Source organism: Sapajus apella, unplaced genomic scaffold (assembly GCF_009761245.1).
Source record: "Sapajus apella isolate SASKATOON/1434 unplaced genomic scaffold, GSC_monkey_1.0 scaffold77, whole genome shotgun sequence".
NCBI lineage: Eukaryota > Metazoa > Chordata > Mammalia > Primates > Cebidae > Sapajus > Sapajus apella.
The window spans coordinates 7440282-7458170 of NW_022437017.1; the positions used below are offsets into that span (position 1 = coordinate 7440282).

General features: G+C 54.5%; 1 protein-coding gene across 1 annotated transcript; it reads left to right on the forward strand.

Annotated features, from left to right (window-relative positions):
- The first annotated feature begins 6205 nt into the window (after positions 1 to 6205).
- LOC116532892 (zinc finger RNA-binding protein 2-like) lies at positions 6206 to 16687 on the forward strand. Its single transcript, XM_032252494.1, has 6 exons — positions 6206 to 6349; positions 7301 to 7415; positions 8552 to 8770; positions 8861 to 9096; positions 13903 to 14085; positions 16408 to 16687. The coding sequence occupies exons 1-6, from the start codon at positions 6206 to 6208 to the stop codon at positions 16654 to 16656; spliced, it is 1146 nt and encodes a 381-aa protein (XP_032108385.1). The 3' UTR covers positions 16657 to 16687.
- Positions 16688 to 17889: the final 1202 nt, after the last annotated feature.

A 17889-nucleotide genomic window follows, 5' to 3' on the forward strand; every position in this document is an offset into this window, starting at 1 on the left:
AACGTGTTCTGAAATGAATTATAGCGATGATTGTACACCTCTGTGAATATACCAAAAACCACTACGTTTTATACTTTTAATGGCTGAATTCTATGGGAAATGAATTATATCTCAATAACGCTGTTATTTTTTCAGAGAAAACAGAAACAATAATGCAGTGACTCAAGTTTTTACATCAAAATTATATAAAGCTACAGGGTTTCTTTGCTTTAAATATTGAATTGCAAGGCCGGGCGCGGTGGCTCAAGCCTGTAAGCCCAGCACTTTGGGAGGCCGAGGCGGGTGGATCACGAGGTCAAGAGATCGAGACCATCCTGACCAACATGGTGAAACCCCGTCTCTACTAAAAATACAAAAAATCAGCTGGGCATGGTGGCACGTGCCTGTAATCCCAGCTACTCAGGAGGCTGAGGCAGGAGAATTGCCTGAACCCAGGAGACGGAGGTTGCGGTGAGCCGAGATCACGCCATTGCACTCCAGCCTGGGTAACGAGCGAAACTCCATCTCAAAAAAAAAAAAAAAAAAAAAAAAAAAAAATTGAATTGCATGCTGTTTAACATTTTCCAAACATCAATTTGCAATTCTGATGCTCAGGGTCTCTAGCTGCTGTGGTAGAGTTGCTCTGGCTGGGCGTAGTGGCTCATGCCTGTAATTCCTGTGCTTTGGGAAGCCGAGGCGGGCAGATCACTTGAACTCATGAGTTTAAGACCAGCCTGGGCAAGGTAGCAAGACTCCATCTCTACAAAAAATAAAAGAGCCGGGCGTGGTGGCTCACGTCTGTAATCCCAGCATTTTGGGAGGCTGAGGTGGGTAGATCACAAGGTCAGGAGCTCAAGAGCAGCCTGGCCAACATGGTGAAACCTCATCTCTACTAAAATACAAAAAATTAGCCAGGCGTGGTGGCATGCGCCTGTAGTCTCAGCTACTCGGGAGGCTGAGGCAGGAGAATCGCTTGAACCCAGGAGGCGGAGGTTGCAGTGAGCCGAGATTGTGCCACTGCACTCCAGCCTAGGTGACAGAGTGAGACTCCATCTCAAATAAAGAGAGCTACTGATCACTTCTTTTTTTTGAGATGGAGTCCCGCTCTGTTGGGCTGGAGTGCAGTGGTGCAATCTCAGCTCACTGCAGCCTCTGCCTCGCGGGTTCAAGCAATTCTTGTGCCTCAACCTCCCAAGTAGCTGGGACTACAGTCGCCCACCACCGCCCTAAGCTAATTTTTGTATTTTTAGTAGAGACGAGGTTTCACCATGTTGGCTGGGCTGGTCTCGAACTCGTGACCTTGGGTAATCCTCTTGCCTCGGCCTCCCAAAGTGCTGGGATGACAGGCATGAGCCACGTATGTAGCCTGGACCCGTTTCTTGATCAACATTTTGGCCAATAAAGTCTCTGAGACTTCCAGAAGTGAAACACAAATCTCACAATGGGCTTTGTGTGGAATCTAAATGTTTCTTCCTAACGGGTGGGGCACTTCTGCTTTTCCTGGGAGAGATGAAAGCATCCCACGATGGTGCAGATCAGAGCGTGTGTGGTCCCAGGGGACATTTCCATCCTTCTGTAGAGCTCCCTATTTCTGGTCCTTCAGGAGAATCTGGAGAAACAGGCTGAGGTGGCTGATGGACTCCTCCCCAGCAAAGCATCTGCCCTCACTAAATGTGAGCGGAGCCCTTGCTGTGTGCCACACGCCACAGCCCCAGGCGACAACTGGGCTCATGCGGCTGTCCTGCATTCAGAGGTGTCGGGGAGGAGACGGCTGGTGAAGAGATGCACAGTGGATCCTGGGCGGTGCCAGGAAGCAAAAGAAAGCAGGACCAGGAGACAGAGGGGGACAAGTGTCAGGCCACAGGGGCTCCGGGAGGCTCGTTCAGGGTGTCACTGAAGTAGCCACCCGCAGGCAGCAGGGAGGGGAGCCCTAGACAAGGGGAGAGGGGGTTGGAGCAGGAGATGGCATGGTTAGGGCTGTACTTTGGGAGGACCCCTCTGTGGCTGCCAGGAGGACACAGATGCTGGTGGGGAGGGAGGAGGGGGAGGGGCTAGGTGGTGTGCAGCAAGGGCTGTGCGGCCGCGGCCAGGCTCTGCTGTGCCCCAGCTCCTGCATCGAACCCTCCACACGTGCTCACTTTGGCCCATCCATCGGTGCTCAGTGCAGCCTGGATAGCACTGCCTGTTGTTCTGGATTTTTCACAGCCACTTATGGGGATGTGGGGACAGGAGTACTGCCACAGTCATAGTGTTCGTTGGGTGTCTGTAGTCGTAGTGTTTGAGTGTCCATAGTCATGGTTTTCATCGAGTGTCACAGTCATGGTGTTCATTGAGTGTCACAGTGTTCGAGTGTCACACAGTGTTTGTCAAGTGTCACAGTCACGGTGTCCATCGAGTGTCACAGTCATGGTGTTCAGCGAGTGTCACAGTCATGGTGTTCACCGAGTGCCACAGTCACGATGTTTACTGAGTGTCACAGTCACGGTGTTCTCTGAGTGTCTATAGTCATGGTGTTCACTGAGTGTCACAGTGTTCGAGTGTCACACAGTGTTCACCGAGTGTCACAGTCATGGTGTTCACCGAGTGTCACAGTCATGGTGTTCACCGAGTGCCACAGTCATGATGTTTACTGAGTGTCACAGTCACAGTGTTCACCGAGTGTCTATAGTCATGGTGTTCACTGAGTTTCACAGTCATGGTGTTCATCAAGTGTCACAGTCACGATGTTTACTGAGTGTCACAGTCACGGTGTTCATCTAGTGTCTATAGTCATGGTGTTCACTGAATTTCACAGTTATGATGTTTACCAAGTGTCACAGTCACGGTATTCACCAAGTTTCACAGTCATGGTGTTCACTGAGTGTCACAGTCATGACGTTTACTGAGTGTCACAGTCATGATGTTCATCTAGTGTCACAGTCATGGTGTTCAACGAGTGTCACAGTCACGGTGTTCTCTGAGTGTCTATAGTCACGGTGTTCACCGAGTTTCACAGTCACAGTGTTCATCTATTGTCTATAGTCATGGTGTTCACTGAGTTTCACAGTCATAGCATTCATTGAGTTTCACAGTAACAGTGTTCACTGAGTGTGGTCATGGTGTTCACTGAGTGTCTATAGTCATGGTGTTCACTGAGTTTCACAGCCATGGTGTTCACTGAGTTTCACAGTCATGGTGTTCACCGAGTGTCACAGTCACGGTGTTCACCGAGTGTCACAGTCACGGTGTTCGAGTTTCACAGTCACGGTGTTCTCTGAGTGTCTATAGTCATGGTGTTCACTGAGTGTCACAATCATGGTGTTCATCAAGTGTCCATAGTTACAGTGTCTGTCGAGTGTCAATCATGGTGCTTGTCGAGTTTCACAGTCACGGTGTTCATAGTGTGTCCATAGTTACAGTGTTTGTCAAGTGTCAACAGTTTCCATCAAGTATCACAGTCACAGTGTCCATCTAGTGTCACAGTCACGGTGTCCGAGTGTCACAGTCACAGTGTTCATTGAGTGTCACAGTCACGATGTTCACCGAGTGTTACAGTGTCCATCGAGTGTTTACAGTCATGGTGTTCATGAATGTGTAGCTTGTGGCTCAGGATAAGTGTGTGAAAATTCCAGAGGAATGAATGCTTGAACCCAGGAGACAGAGGTTGTAGTTAGCCGAGATCATGCCACTGCATTCCAGCCTGGGTGACAGAGTCAGGCTCTGACTCAAAAAATAAAAAAAGGTGTATCTCATGAGATTTTCCTGTGCCGCAGAAAATGTCTCCTTGTCCCTGGCCCAGACCCTCTGGATGACTCACCTGGCTGGCAGGGGTCGACAGCAGGGCCCAGTTGGTGGCTGGGTGGTGTGGAGTCTCTGCCTTCTAATCCATTTTCCCCAAAATGACCCTCACAACTTGCTCCTTCCCTATGGGGTAGGAGGTTCACTTTTTAATATATATCCATAGTGGTATTGGGCTGTAATCTTTACTGCTACTTCTCCCTGGCAAATGGGCTTTTATTTATTTATTTATTTATTTTTGAGACAGAGTCTTGCTCTGTCGCCAGGCTGCAGTGCAGTGGCGCAATCTCGACTCACTGCAACCTCCGCCTCCTGGGTTCAAGCGACTCTTCCACCTCAGCCTCCCGAGTAGCTGGGATCACAGGAGCGTGCCACCACGCCTGGCTAATTTTTGTGTTTTTAGTAGAGACAGGGTTTCACCATGTTGGCCAGGATGGTCTTGATCTCTTGACCTTGTGATCCGTCCACCTCGGCCTCCCAAAGTGCTGGGATTACAGGCGTGAGCCACGCCCAGCCAAATGGGCTTTTCGACTCCAGAACTGTCTACTGGGTGGCTGATATTTAGCCGAGCACGGGACGCTGGGGTCATAAAGATCTGGGTCTGAACCCGCCCCTGCACTTGATGTGAGCCCCCCTCCTCCTTGGAGGTTTTCTCGTCTAGACCGTGGTTAGCGGTGGTACCACACCTCTGAAGAGTGAATGTGGCCACGTGGACAAGGGCCTCAGCACCGCGCAAACCCAACACAGATTCATTCTTTTTAGGGAAGAGTTTTTACTTTAGTGCTAACTAAAGTAATTATCTTAATAATCAGGTGGACTGACTTGTTGTGTTAAAAAAAAAATACAGTCAGAGCCTGGGCAGCATAGTGAGACCCCACCTCTGCCAAATTATTTTTTAAAATTAGCTGGGCATGATTGCACCCTTGTGCTCCCAGCTACTCAGAGGCTGAGGCAGGAGGATTGCCTGAGCTCAGGGAGTTGAGGCTGCAGTGAGCTGTGATCGTATCCCTCAGCCTGGGAGACAGAGTGAGACCCTGTCTCAAAAAAGACTTTTTTTTTGAGATGGAGTTTTGCTCTTGTTACCCAGGCTGGAGTGCAATGGTGCGATGTCAGCTCACCGCAACCTCCGCCTCCTGGGTTCAGGCAATTCTCCTGCCTCAGCCTCCTGAGTAGCTGGGATTACAGGCATGTGCCACCACGCCCAGCTAATTTTTTGTATTTTTAGTAGAGACGGGGTTTCACCATGTTGACCAGGATGGTCTTTATCTCTTGACCTCGTGATCCACCCGCCTCGGCCTCCCAAAGTGCTGGGATTACAGGCGTGAGCCACCACGCCTGGCTAAAAAAGACTTATTTTAAGAGAAAATACAGTTGGCCCTCCGTATTCATGGGCACTGCTTCCATGGAGTGAACCAATGACGGAAGATATTTGGAAAAAGAATGCATCTGTACTGAACACGTATGGGCTTTTTCCTTCTCATTATTCCCTAAACGATGCGATATAACAGCTGTTGACACCGTGCTGACATTGTATGAGGTAGGACAGGTAACCCAGAGGTGATCGGCAGTATGAGGGATGGTACATTTAGGTTATGTGCAGACGCCGTGCCGTTTCTGTCAGAGACTTGAGCCTCCATGGATTTCGGGATCTGAGGGGGTCCTGGAACTCATCCCTTCCAGATACCGAGGGGCAGCTGTATCGTTTTTTGTTTTGTTCCTTTTGAGACAGAGTCTTACTCTGTGGCTCAGGCTGGAGTGCACTGGTGAGGTCACAGCTCACTGCAGCCTCTACTTCCTGGGCTCAAGCCATCCTCCCACCTCAGCCTCCTGAGCAGCCGGCACTACAGGTTGTGCCCCATCACACTCGCTAATTTTTTTTTTTTTTTTAAATTTTAGTAGAGACAAGTTCTCACTATGTTGCCCAAGCTGGTCTCAAACTCCCGAACTCAAGCGATCCTCCCGCCTCAGCCTCCCAAGGTGCTGGGATTACAGGTGTGAGCCACCACACCTGGCCGGACACTGTACCGTTAAAGTTTAGTTTTCTTTGAAACGCCCTGATGTGGAGAAGAAGCCTGGCCACACAAGGAGATCATCTGTGAAGCAGAACGCAGATGGATTTGAGTCCCACCTTTGCCACTGACAGTGCCTCAGTTTCCTCGTCTGTAAACTGGGTACAATGATGGTCCCAGCATTAGTACAGCGTTGCCGTGAGATGGTGTTAATTTGGGGAAAGTGCTTCCGACCGTGCCCGGGCTCCTCGGAGCGTCTCCAGGAAGCAGGGCAGCTCAGGTCCAGTGGCGGCCAACATTGACACCGTCAACTCAGTGCACCTGAGAACTCGCTGTAACCCCGTGGGGCTTTTGTGTGTGTTTGTGGTTCTAGCGCTCAGCCTCTGACCCTTCCCCTGCCCACCGTGGGGGCCAGTTACACTGCACAGCCCACTCCCGGCATGCGCCCAGCCGCAAACCCCGCCTTTGCCCCAGCTGCTCTGGCGGGGTACAGCGGGCACCAGCCCCACTCCAGCCAGGACTTCCCCTACCACAGCCAACCCCAGGAGCCCATCCCTGCGGCCATCACTGTGGCGCCCTGCCAGGTACCCGGTCCTTTCTTTGACTAGCGTTGCCGGGAAACGTGGTAGCCTGGCGTGGGTGAGAGCGGTGGGCTCCCCGCAGCAACTCCTTCTCCCAGGCCTCTTGACCATGCTCCTTCCTTCGGGATGCGTCTGCTGGGATCATGTGCCTGCGGTGGGGAGACATCAGGACAGTAGCTCCCGAAACAGCCCGCTGCTCTCCCATGCGTGCCTCCACATCGGGACTGTGGGGACGGTGATGGCACCTAGGGCTTTGTCCCAGCCTCAGCAGTGACTCTGAAGGAGAGGAGGGTCTGCTGGGTTGGAGGACCCCTCCCTGGCCACGGCAGCTGGCCTCAGCCACCTGGCCCCAGAGAGACCAGGACTCCCCCCGCCTTCCCCACGCTCCGGGTTCCTGCCGTTCTAAGGGGGAGTCTGTGGTGTGTGGGGCACACCTGGTGCTGAACACCCCCTTTCCCAGTGGAGGTACTCAGGGCTGCAGACCCAGCCTCGGTGTTCCCACTTGGTGTCGCAAAAAAGTCCCCCGTGACCATGCTCCAACTCACAGCCCTGCCAGCCACGCCTCATCCCCAGATTGTGTGGGCCACTGGCACCAGAGGCCACCCAAGCTAAACACCCACCTGACCCCACCCTCTTCCTCCCATCTCCGTTTCCTCGCCAAGGCCTCAGGGGCTTCTCCCTGCAGGCCCACCGTCTCCTACCACACCCAGCGCCCTCTTGTAAATCGCAGTCAGACTCTTGGAAATGAGTGTTGGCTCCATAAGAGCTGCTGTGTCAGCCACACACCCTGCCCCCTGCCCCCTGCCCCCTGCCCCCGAGCCAGAGCCAGGGCCTGGTCCTGGGCAGATGCTTGGGATCCATCGTGTAGAGTCAGTGTAGCCAGGGCGGGTCGCACCTGGCATCTGAGCTGCTCTCACCGCTCTCTGTCTGTCTCCTGTGACAACCCGCCCACAGGACAATTACAGCTACCAACAGTCCGCGGCTTCCAGGAGCTACGAGGAAAGGCCATACTTCCAGCCTCCTGCTCCCCATCCTGGGCGCACGACAGCTGCAGCCTCCTGCAAGCCAGGTGAGCCATCTGCAGGGTGGGGCTGGGGCAAGGAGACATTGCTCACAGCACAGGAAAACCTCATGAAAGTACATCTTTTTTTTTTTTTTTTTTTTTTTTTTTTTTTTTGAGATGGAGCCTTGCTCTGTCGCCGAAGCTGGAGTGCAGTGGCGCAGTCTTAACTCACTGCAACCTCCGCCTCCCAGGACCAAGCAATTCTCCTGCCTCAGCCTCCCGAGTAGCTGGGATTACAGGCAAGCACCACCACACCCAGCTAATTTTTGTATTTTTAGTAGAGACAGGGTTTCACCATGTTGGCCAAGCTGATCTCAAACTCCTGACCTCAGGTGATCTCCCGCCTCAGCCTCCCAAAGTGCTGGGAATACAGGCGTGAGCCAGCTCGCCTGGTGAAAGTTACATCTTAACCATCCTAGAGGCTGGGCACGGTGGCTGACGCCTGTAATCCCACACTTTGGGAGGCTGAGGCGGGAGGATGGCTTGAGCCTAGGAGTTCGGGACCAGCCTGGGCAACGCAGTAAGACCCTATCTCTATAAAAAATGCAAAAAAAAAAAAAAATGAGCCAGGTCTGGTGGTATGCACCTATAATCGTGGCTACTCAGGAGGCTGAGGTAGGAGGAGGTTCGCCTGAGCCCAGGAGGTGGCTGAGCTGTGATCACACCGCTGCACTCCAGCCTGGGCAGCAGAGCGAGAGCCTGTCAACAAAACCAAACCAAACCAAATCTAACGTGGTAGGTTGGCAGGGAGCATCAGGGCTGGCTGCTCAGATACGCCCGGGGGCTCTGCCAGGGGTCGGCCTGACTGTGGGAGAGCGAGAACCGAAAATGCAGCAAACATTTTTTTCAAGGCAGCTTTCCCGGGGTGGCAGGCAGTGAGCTCTGTGTCCCAGATGAAGACACGCAGGAGCTTGTCCAGGGTGCCCACAGCCCTCCTCCCCGATAGCAGGAGGGAGAAGACAGACTCTGGAAAGGAGAGGTGGGCACAAGGTCACCTGCCAGTTGCTGCCGGGACCTGGCCCAAGGCTCCGGCCTCTGGTCCCGGCTTGAGTATCTATTGTGCTCCAGCCAGCTGAGCCCAGGGCCCATCTGCAGGTGGGGTTGGGGGCTGGCTCTGCAGAGGACCTGTGCCTGTCCCCTAGGGACCCAAGAGGCCTGCGGGCAGCCCGGCCCCCACGGCAGTCACAGCCACGCTCAGCCCCCACGACAGGCGCCCATGGTGGAGGCTGGGCAGCCAGCGAGCGCCTTATCCTCAGGCTACACCTGCCCCACGGAGACAGGCATCCAGCCCGAGGCCTCGGCATCCATCGTGACCTCCTACCCCCTGCCCTCCTACGATGCCACCTGCACCCCCTACACGGGTAAGACCAGCGTGCCTGTCGCCCCCGCATCACCTTCGGTGGTGGGATCAGCATCTCCCCTCTTCACTGATTGTTCTGTCTGCCCCTTAGGACCAAGCTGCCCAAGCTGTGACGCCTCGGTGTACTCCACCACAGCGCAGCCTGCGTCTCCCCCGGGAACCCCACAGCAGTTGCTCCTGCTGCCCACGCCTGTGGGCTCAGGAAGCAGCCCCAGAGCTGCCCCAAAGCCACCACTTCCCAGCAAGCTGCCAACACCCAAGGCAGGGCCCAGGCAGCTCCAGCTTCACTACTGCGACATCTGCAAGATCAGCTGCGCAGGCTCCCAGGTCAGCTGCCCCACCGCCTGGGCAGGGCTGGAGACCTCTCCGTCTCTCATGTCTGAACCCGAATGTGGGCACTGGGGGTCAGGGTTGCCACCTGCTAAGGAAGGTCTGGTGTTAAACATGCATGGTGTATGTGTGTGTGTGTGTGTGTGTGTGTGTGCAAGCGCTTGTGTGTGTTCATGTGTGTGCAAGCACTCATGTACAAATGAGAGTGCATATGTATGTGTTTATATGTGTGCCTGTGTGTGCAAGCATGCATGTGTGCATGTGTGTGTGCAAGTGAGAGTGCATGTGTGCATTTGCATGTGTGCATGTGTGCTAGCATGTGTGTGCATGTGTGCAAGCGAGTGCATGTGTATATGCATATGTGTGCATGTGTGTATGCATGTGTGTACACATGTGCATGTGTGTGCATGCATGTGTGCATATGCATGTACATGTGTACATGTATGAGTATACATGTGTGCATGCATGTGTGCATATGTGTGTACGTGCATGCCTGCATATGTGTATATGTATATGTGCGTGCATGTATGTGCACATGCATATATGTGTGTTTACACATGTGCGTGTGTACATGCATGTGTATATGTATATATGTGCATACATATGCATGTGTGTGTGTGCATCTTGCATGCATGTGTGTGTATGCATGTGTATATGTGTGCATGCATATATGTGTGTACGTGTATGCATGTGTGTGCATGCATGTGTAGATGTGTATATGTGCATGCATGCATATGTACGTGTGTACACGTGCATATGTGTGCCCATGTGCTTGTTTGTGGCAGTGCTCGTTTGGGGCACACGTGAAGGACTCCTTACCAAATGCACGAGCTTGAGATTGTAAACGTGCAAATCACCCAGCTGAGATCGTGGGCTCATTTCCTAGAAAGATAACTAAACCCTAGAGTGCCGTGTTTGCAAAACACACACCCCGATCTCCTTGCGTTTTTAATACCCTGAAAGAACGCTCTGGACCATGGAGAGACACGGAGTCGGCAATCGCAGACTCTGGAGAGGTGTGGGAAGGCTCAGGGAACTCTCCCGCCCCAGATCCCCCTCTCCCTGCCTCAGGACCTCCCCGAAGCTCTCCACTGCATTTCATGCTGGGAGAGACCGTGGCATTCTTTGCAGAGTGCTCAGAGAGAAGTCTGGGGTTTTTGTTAGAGACAGGGTCCCGCTCTGTTGCCCAGGCTGGAGTGGAGTGGTGCCATCACAGCTCACTGCAACCTCCACCTCCTGGGTTCAAGTGATCCTCCCACCTCAGCCTCCCAAGTAGCTCTGAGACAGATGCAAACCACCATGCCCAGATAATTTTTTTTATTTTTGGTAGAGATAGGGTCTTGCTATGTTGTTCAGGCTGGTCTTGAACTCCTGGGTTCAAGCGATCCTCCCACCCCAGCCTCCTGAGTAGCTGGGATTACAGGTGCACACCACCATGCCCGGCTGTTTTTTTCTCATTTTTTGTAGCTAGTGCTCGACTTACGACCACGGTCAGGACCGGTCGTAACACGATTTGGTCGTAAGTTGAGTGGGCTATATGTATAGTTGAAATGGTGCACACGGAGATGGTAGTGCTGCCGGAAGCTGGTCCGCACTGTCGTACGCCCAGCTGGGCAACGTTTGCGCTGCTAGATGTGGAGCAGTCGTGGCTAGCGATTGTGGTCATAAAGTCGAATGGTCGTAAGTTGCATAGGTGGTAAGTCGATCAATACCTGTACAGGGTCTTACTGTGTTGCCCAGACTGGTCTCAAACTCCTAAGCTTAAGGGATCATCCTGCCTCCGCCTCCCATAGTGCCAGGATGACAGGCTGAGTCCCCACACCCGGCCCACGTGGGTTATTTAATCCTGATAGCTGTCCTACGGCTACCCTCTCTGTGTGGCAGATACAATCCGGAGGCTCAGAAACAGTCAGTATTTTGAGGAAATCAGAGTAAGTTTTAATGACCCGGGCAGAAATCAGACCAAGATATGCTGAAACCCATATGGCTAATTACTACAGTATACCCAAAAAGCACACAGACAGCCTATTGGCCAGGCACGCTGGCTCATGCCTGCAATCCCAGCACCGCGGGAGGCTGCCGCCAGTGGTCACCGCTGGAGCCTAGGAGTTCAAGACCAGCCTGGGCATCATGGGTGAAACCCTATGTCTAAAAAAATTTAAAAATTAGTTGGGCATGGTGGTGTGCACCTATAGTCCTGGCCACTTTGAAGGCTGAGGTGGGAGGATCATTTGAGCCCAGGAGTCGGAGGCTGCAGTGAGCCACGATCACACTACTGCACCCCAGCCTGGGCGACAGGGCGAGACCCTTTGTCTTACAAAACAAAAACCTACCTATAATCCCACCACCCTGAAATGAATTAATGGTAGCATCTTGGTGTGTATTCTTCCAGAGACTTCTCTGTTCCATAGGCAGTCTCTCTTTTTCCGAGTTACCATGTGTGTACAGGCATGTGTGTTTACTCTGTTGCATTGGTAATATATTTATGAGGTTCAAGATTGCTAAGCTCCAGGCCAGGCACAGTGGTCAGCACTTTGGGAGTCTGAGGCGGGAGGATCACCTGAGGTCAGGAGTTCGACACCAGCCTGGCCAACACGGTGAAACCCCGTCTCTACTAAAAATACAAAAATTAGCCAGGCATGGTGGCGGGTGCCTGTAATCGCAGCTATGCGGGAGGCAGAGGCAGGAGAATCACTTGAACCCAGAAGGCGGAGGTTGCAGTGAGCCGAGATCACACCACTGCAGTCCAGCCTGGGAGACAGAGTGAGACTCTGTCCCAGACAACCAAACAGATTCCTGAGTTCCAGAGAGCACACATACAGTAAAATGCGTACCTCTCCCACCTCCTTGTTTTCCTCTGTAAAACCAGACGATGTCACCGAGTTGCAGTGCACTAAGCCGGTAGCCCGCAGGTGAGGGGGCAGTGCCCGGTGTGCCCCAGCATTTTCAGGGGTAATTTTCAGTCTGCAGAACGTTCCCTCTTGGCATGGTCAGGGCGTGTTGGTTTCGTGGCCCACCTGCTACGTCTTGTGCGTGGCTGGCTGTGTTTCAGGATTTTAAGAAGCACACCGGGATTCTACCTAAGGGCTTGGCTGTCGCTTCCCCAAACACAATCAGATATTTTGGGCCTGGTTGTACCGGATGCGTGGGCCTGTGACTCACGGTAGCTTCCCCTGGGCGGAGCCCCTGTGTCTATTATCAGTTTTCTTTTCTTTTTTCTTTTTTGTTTTTTTAAACGGAGTCTCATTCTACCACCCAGGCTGGAGGGCAGTGGCATGGTTTCGGCTCACTGCAACCTCCGCCTCCTGGGTTCGAGCGATTCTCCCACCTCGGCCTCCCGAGTAGCTGGGACTACAGGCGCACACCACCATGCCCAGCTATTTTTTTCTGTTTTTAGTAGAGGCGGGGTTTCACCATGTTGGCCAAGCTGATCTCGAACTCTTGACCTTGTCATCCGCCCATCTCAGCCTCCCAAAGTGCTGGGATTCCAGGCGTGAGCCACCATGCCTGGCTGTCTGTTAGCAGTTTTCTAAGAAGGAAGTGTACATGACCATGCTTGGGGCAGCAGGTGCCCTTGCTTGGTTTCCAAGGTTGAATTCTGAAAAGCCAGAATTTTCTGTGTACAGCAGGAGCATGTGATGCATGGAGCATGCTTTCTTAAGGCACTCCTGGAATTCCAGAAGAAGGAAGAAGCCTTATGTCTACCAGTCTGAGCCTGTGGGTTTGTTAACGTGGGCTTCATAAAGGAACACTGGAATTAGCCAGGCATGGTGGTGGGCACGTGCAGTCCCAGCTACTGGGGAGGCTGAGGCAGGAGACTTGCTTGAACCCAGGAGGCTTCCCAGGTAGCTGGGACTACAGGCGCAGGCCACCACGCCCAGCTAATTTTTTTTTTTTTTTTTTTTGAGACAGAGTCGCGCTCTGTCACCCAGGCTGGAGTGCAGTGGCACCATCTCGGCTCACTGCGGCCTCTGCCTCCCAGGTTCAAACAATTCTTGGTCTCAGCCTCCTGAGTAGCTGGGATCACAGGCGCCCCATACCATGCCTGGCTAATTTTTATATTTTTAGTAGAGATGGGGTTTCACCATCTTGGCCAGGCTGGTCTCGAACTCCTGAGGTTGCAGTGAGCTGAGATCACTGCACTCCAACCTGGGTGACAGAGCGAGACCCTCTCTCTCAAAAAAAAATTGAGAAGTCTATTGTAAGAAGATACGGTGTGATGGGGTGCTCCTGTAATCCAGCACTTTGGGAGGCTGAAGGGGGCAGACACTTGAAGTCAGGAGTTCAAGACCAGTTTGGTCCACATGGTGAAACCCTGTCTCTACTAAAATTATGCTGGGCACCGTGGCTCATGCCTGTTTAATCCCAGCACTTTTGGAGCCGAGGTGGGTGGATCATGAAGTTGGCAGTTCAAGATCATCCTGGTCAAGATGGTGAAACCCCATCTCTACTGAAAATACAAAAATTAGCCGGGCATGGTGGTGGGTACTTATAATCCCAGCTACTCAGGAGGCTGAGGTGGGAGAATCACTTGAACTGGGGGGCGGGAGGTTGCAGCGAGCTGAGATCACGCCATTGCATTCCAGCCTGGGCAACAGAGCGAGACTCCATCTCAAAAAAAAATAATAATAATTAGAAAAATAATGGGACACTTGAACTTCCCTGGCATCAGGCAATGGCGGAATGGGGACAGCAGGCCTGTGCTACCCGCCAAGTTCCTGTGCTGAGCCGGGGGCTACAGGGGGATGGGCAGCCCCCAGTGTGCAGACCCCCTCTTAGGCCACCTCTCACCCCTTGCTGCAGACCTACCGGGAGCATCTGGGAGGGCAGAAGCACAGAAAGAAGGAGGTGGCCCAGAAGACAGGCGTGCAGCCCAACGGCAGCCCGCAGGGGGTGCAGGCGCAGCTCCACTGTGACCTGTGCTCCGTGTCCTGCACCAGGGCAGACGCCTACGCAGCCCACAACCGGGGAGCCAAGCACCAGAAGGTACGCCCTGCCCCGGCCCAGGCTCCCCTGCCCCGGCCCAGGCTCCCCTGCCCCTGGGGAGGAAGCCAAGGTCAGCACTTGGGACCCAGAGAGGCACCAGGGGAGATAAGAGGGGGCCCAGAAAAGCCTCCCCAAGTGGAGCGCACCCCAGGGCCGGCTGCCCAGGGCCATGCCTCCTTATCTCCGAGGGGCCAGACTGCTTTCCTGTTATTTCATTCATTCGTTCATTCATTTATTTAGAGGTGGAGTCTCGCACTGTCTCCCGGGCTGGGTGCAGGGGCACTATCCCGGCTCACTGCAACAGCTGCCTTCCAGGTTCAAGCGATTCTCCTGCCTCAGCCTCCCCAGTAGCTGGGATTACAGGCGCCCGCCACCAAGCCTGGCTAATTTTTGTATTTTTAGTAGAGACAGGGTTTGGCCATGTTAGCCAGGCTGGTCTTGAACTCTTGAGCTCACATGATCTGCCTGCCTCGGCCTCCCACAGTGCTGGGATTACAGGTGTGAGCCACCGCACCTGGCCCAGTTACATTGTTTTATTTTTCATTTACTATTCCTTTTTGAGACAGAGCCTCACTCTGTCCACCAGGCTGGAGTGCAGGGGCACAATCTCGGCCCACTGCAACCTCCACCTCCCGGGTTCAAGCAATTCTCCTGCCTCAGTCTCCTGAGTAGCTGGGACTACAGGCGCCCGCCACCAAGCCTGGCTAACTTTTGTGTTTTTAGTAGAAACGGGGTTTCGCCATGTTGGCCAGGCTGGTCTGGAACTCTTGAGCTCACGTGATCCGCCCGCCTCGGCCTCCCACAGTGCTGGGATTACGCGCCTGGACTCCTGTCCACTTGTAAAAGTTGCTCCTGCTCATTGCACAAAAGCAGGAAGTGGCCGAGACCCTCAGACCCGCACTTCCAAGAAAGTGTTGGCATTCAGGCGCGGCGACAGGGCTTGCACTGCGTGCCATGAGAGCACACGCCGCGCCCCCGTTGGGGTCTTGCTTTCCACACCGCCTGCTGTAGTATCACTGTTTCCCTGTGGCCTTAAAAAGGCCCGGGTAAGGCTGGGCACAAGGGCTCACACCTGTCATCCCAGCGCTTTGGGAGGCCGAGGCAGATGGATCACGTGAGATCAGGAGTCCGAGGCCAGCCTGGCCAACATGGCAAAACCCCGTCTCTGCTAAAAATACAAAAATTAGCCGGGCGTGGGGGCGTGCGCCTGTAATCCCAGCTACTAGGAAGGCTGAGGCGGGAGAATTGCTTGAACCTGGGAGGTGGAGGTTGCAGTGAGCTGAGATCTTGCCACTGCACTCCAGCCCGGGTGACAGAGCAAAGCTCCATCTCAAGAAAAAAGGCCTGGGTTACGTCATGTTCTGGGGAAGAGGGGATGGAGTCCCCCCCACCTGAGGGCAGGGAGGGGGCAACCGGCTTGTGCTGCAGCCTCTGCTGTCAGTCACGCTGGGCCGCCCTGGGAGGCCTGGCTGGGGACCTGGCTCATCTCCCCCAGCTGCCCAGAGGCTCATCCACGGCCTCATTCTCTTGCTCAGCTCAGGACAGCCTGCTGAGGGCCTGTGTGAACCCTCAGGGGAAAGAGGAATGGGCAGGGAGGCATGGAGGAGGGAAGGAGGCGGTGGGAGAGACAGGGGAGGGAGACTCACTGGCCTGGGGGCGGGAGAGCTAGGGGCCGGGTGGGGCGGAGCCGCAGGTGTCACCCCCCCGCAGGTTAGGGCTTGGCCTGGGGGTCAGGGAGGCCCTGAGCCCACTGTGGGTTTGGTGCAGGGAAGTCTGTGCAGTGCGTCTCACACTCAGAGCTGGCAAGTGTGTGGGAGACGGTCCCCAGCACACACACAGCGACCCTGTGCACGTGGAACCTTTGTGCCTTGCACCCAGAGGTGCCGAGAATGGGGCACGGCCAGAATGCGGATGTGATCACGTGCACATGTGCGTGCAGAACGTGGGCGTGCATCCAGGGACGTGTGCACACTCACAGTCCACCCACACACGCTGAGTCCCGGGCTGTCAGGGGCACTAGCCTGGGGCTTGGGAGGCAGAGACACGTCCCCACCTCGAAGCCCACAAGGTGCAGGAGGGGGAAGAGCGTCCATGTGAGCCGGTGAGGGTATCACAGCGCTAGAGGAGTCACAAGCACGTGGAAGGGCCTTCTGGAGGGGGTGAGATCCAGAGAGTCGGAGCCAGAGAGGAGGTGGGGTCCCCAGGACCGGCCCACCCACACTCACTCCCGCTTCGCTCCCATGGAGGCCCTTCCTGCTTCTTGGAAAAGGCCATCAGGCCTTGGAGTGGCCCTCACACAGGGTCCAGCTCTGTCTCTTTCAGGTCTTCAAGCTGCACGCCAAACTGGGGAAGCCCATTCCCACGCTCGAGCCTGCCGGGGCCACGGAGAGTCCCCCCAGGGCTGAAGCCAAGGCCATGCCCCTCACCAGCCCCAGTGTGTGTGCCCCGAGCAGGCCAGCGCTGGCCAGGATACCTGTGGCCTCAAAGGCCTCATGCAAGGGTACGTGTCTCTGCATTCTCTGCCATGTCTACCCACGTGTTCACGTACCCACACGCGCCCTGGCCACCTAGTGAGAGTTTCCTGAGCGGTCACCATCCAGTCGATTTTCACGAAAGAGATTTCATGTCTTCCGGGGGCGGAGACGAGGGGCTGGTGCCGTCACTCCCTCACTGCAGCAGGGCAGGATGGCCCCCCACTGGCCCACACCACCCTCAACCTTGGAGATCCTTTGAGACAATTCCAGAGAGAGCAGGCGGAACCAGTAAAATGGTAATGCCATCTCTTCCTTTAGTCTTTTCTTTTTGAGATGGTGTCTCACTGCTCTGTCGCCCAGGCCGGAGTGCAGTGGCGCCATCTCTGCTCACTGCAACCTCCGCCTCCTGGGTTCAAGCAGTTCTCCTGCCTCAGCCTCCCAAGTAGCTGGGACTACAGGCCTGTACCACCACGCCGGGCTAATTTTTATGTTTTTAGTAGAGATGAGGTTTCACCATGTTGGCCAGGACGGTCTCGAACTCCTGACCTCAGGTGATCTGCCCGCCTCGGCCTCCCACAGTGCAGGGATTACAGGCGTGAGCCACCGTGCCTGGCCTCTTCTGGTAGAATTTGGGCTGCTGCTGGGTGCTGGGATTCTCTGGAAGCCCCCCCACGCCACACTCTGAGGGTTCCCTGAACTGCCACCTCCACTGTGCTCCCCTGCACGCCCTAGGGCTCACGGTGAACAAATTGGGCTCAGAACCAGAGTAATGTGAGTGCCAGGAAATGAAGGTGGCATCCTTGCACCCTCCCCTGTGCCCCTACCTGCCCTGCGTGCAAAGCCCAGCTGTCCGAGCTGACCCGCGGTAACTAGGGTTCAATGCCAGGCACCTGCTCACTGCTTTGTGTGTGTCGCTTCATTTTCCCTCCACGACAACTCTTTTTCATGGGTTTTTGTTTGTTTTTTGAGACAGCGTCGCCTTGTCACCTGGTCCAGAGTACAGTGGTGCTACTGCAGCCTCCGCCTCCTGGGCCAAGCGATCCTCCCAGCTCGGCCTCCTGAGTAGCTGGGACTGCAGTGTGCACCACCACTCCCCACTACTTTTTGTATTTTTTTTTAGAGATGGGGTCTTGCTATGTCTCTCAGGCTGGTCTGAAACCCCTAGGCTTAAGTGATCCTCCCACCTCAGCCTCCCACAGCGCTGGGATTACAGGCGTGAGGCGTGAGGCGTGAGCCACTGTGCCCAGCCCGAAACTCAGTGAAGTCGATGTTGACACCAGCCCCAGCGTGTAGACGGAAAAGCCATCAACGGTGGAGGTGGAGCTGGAGC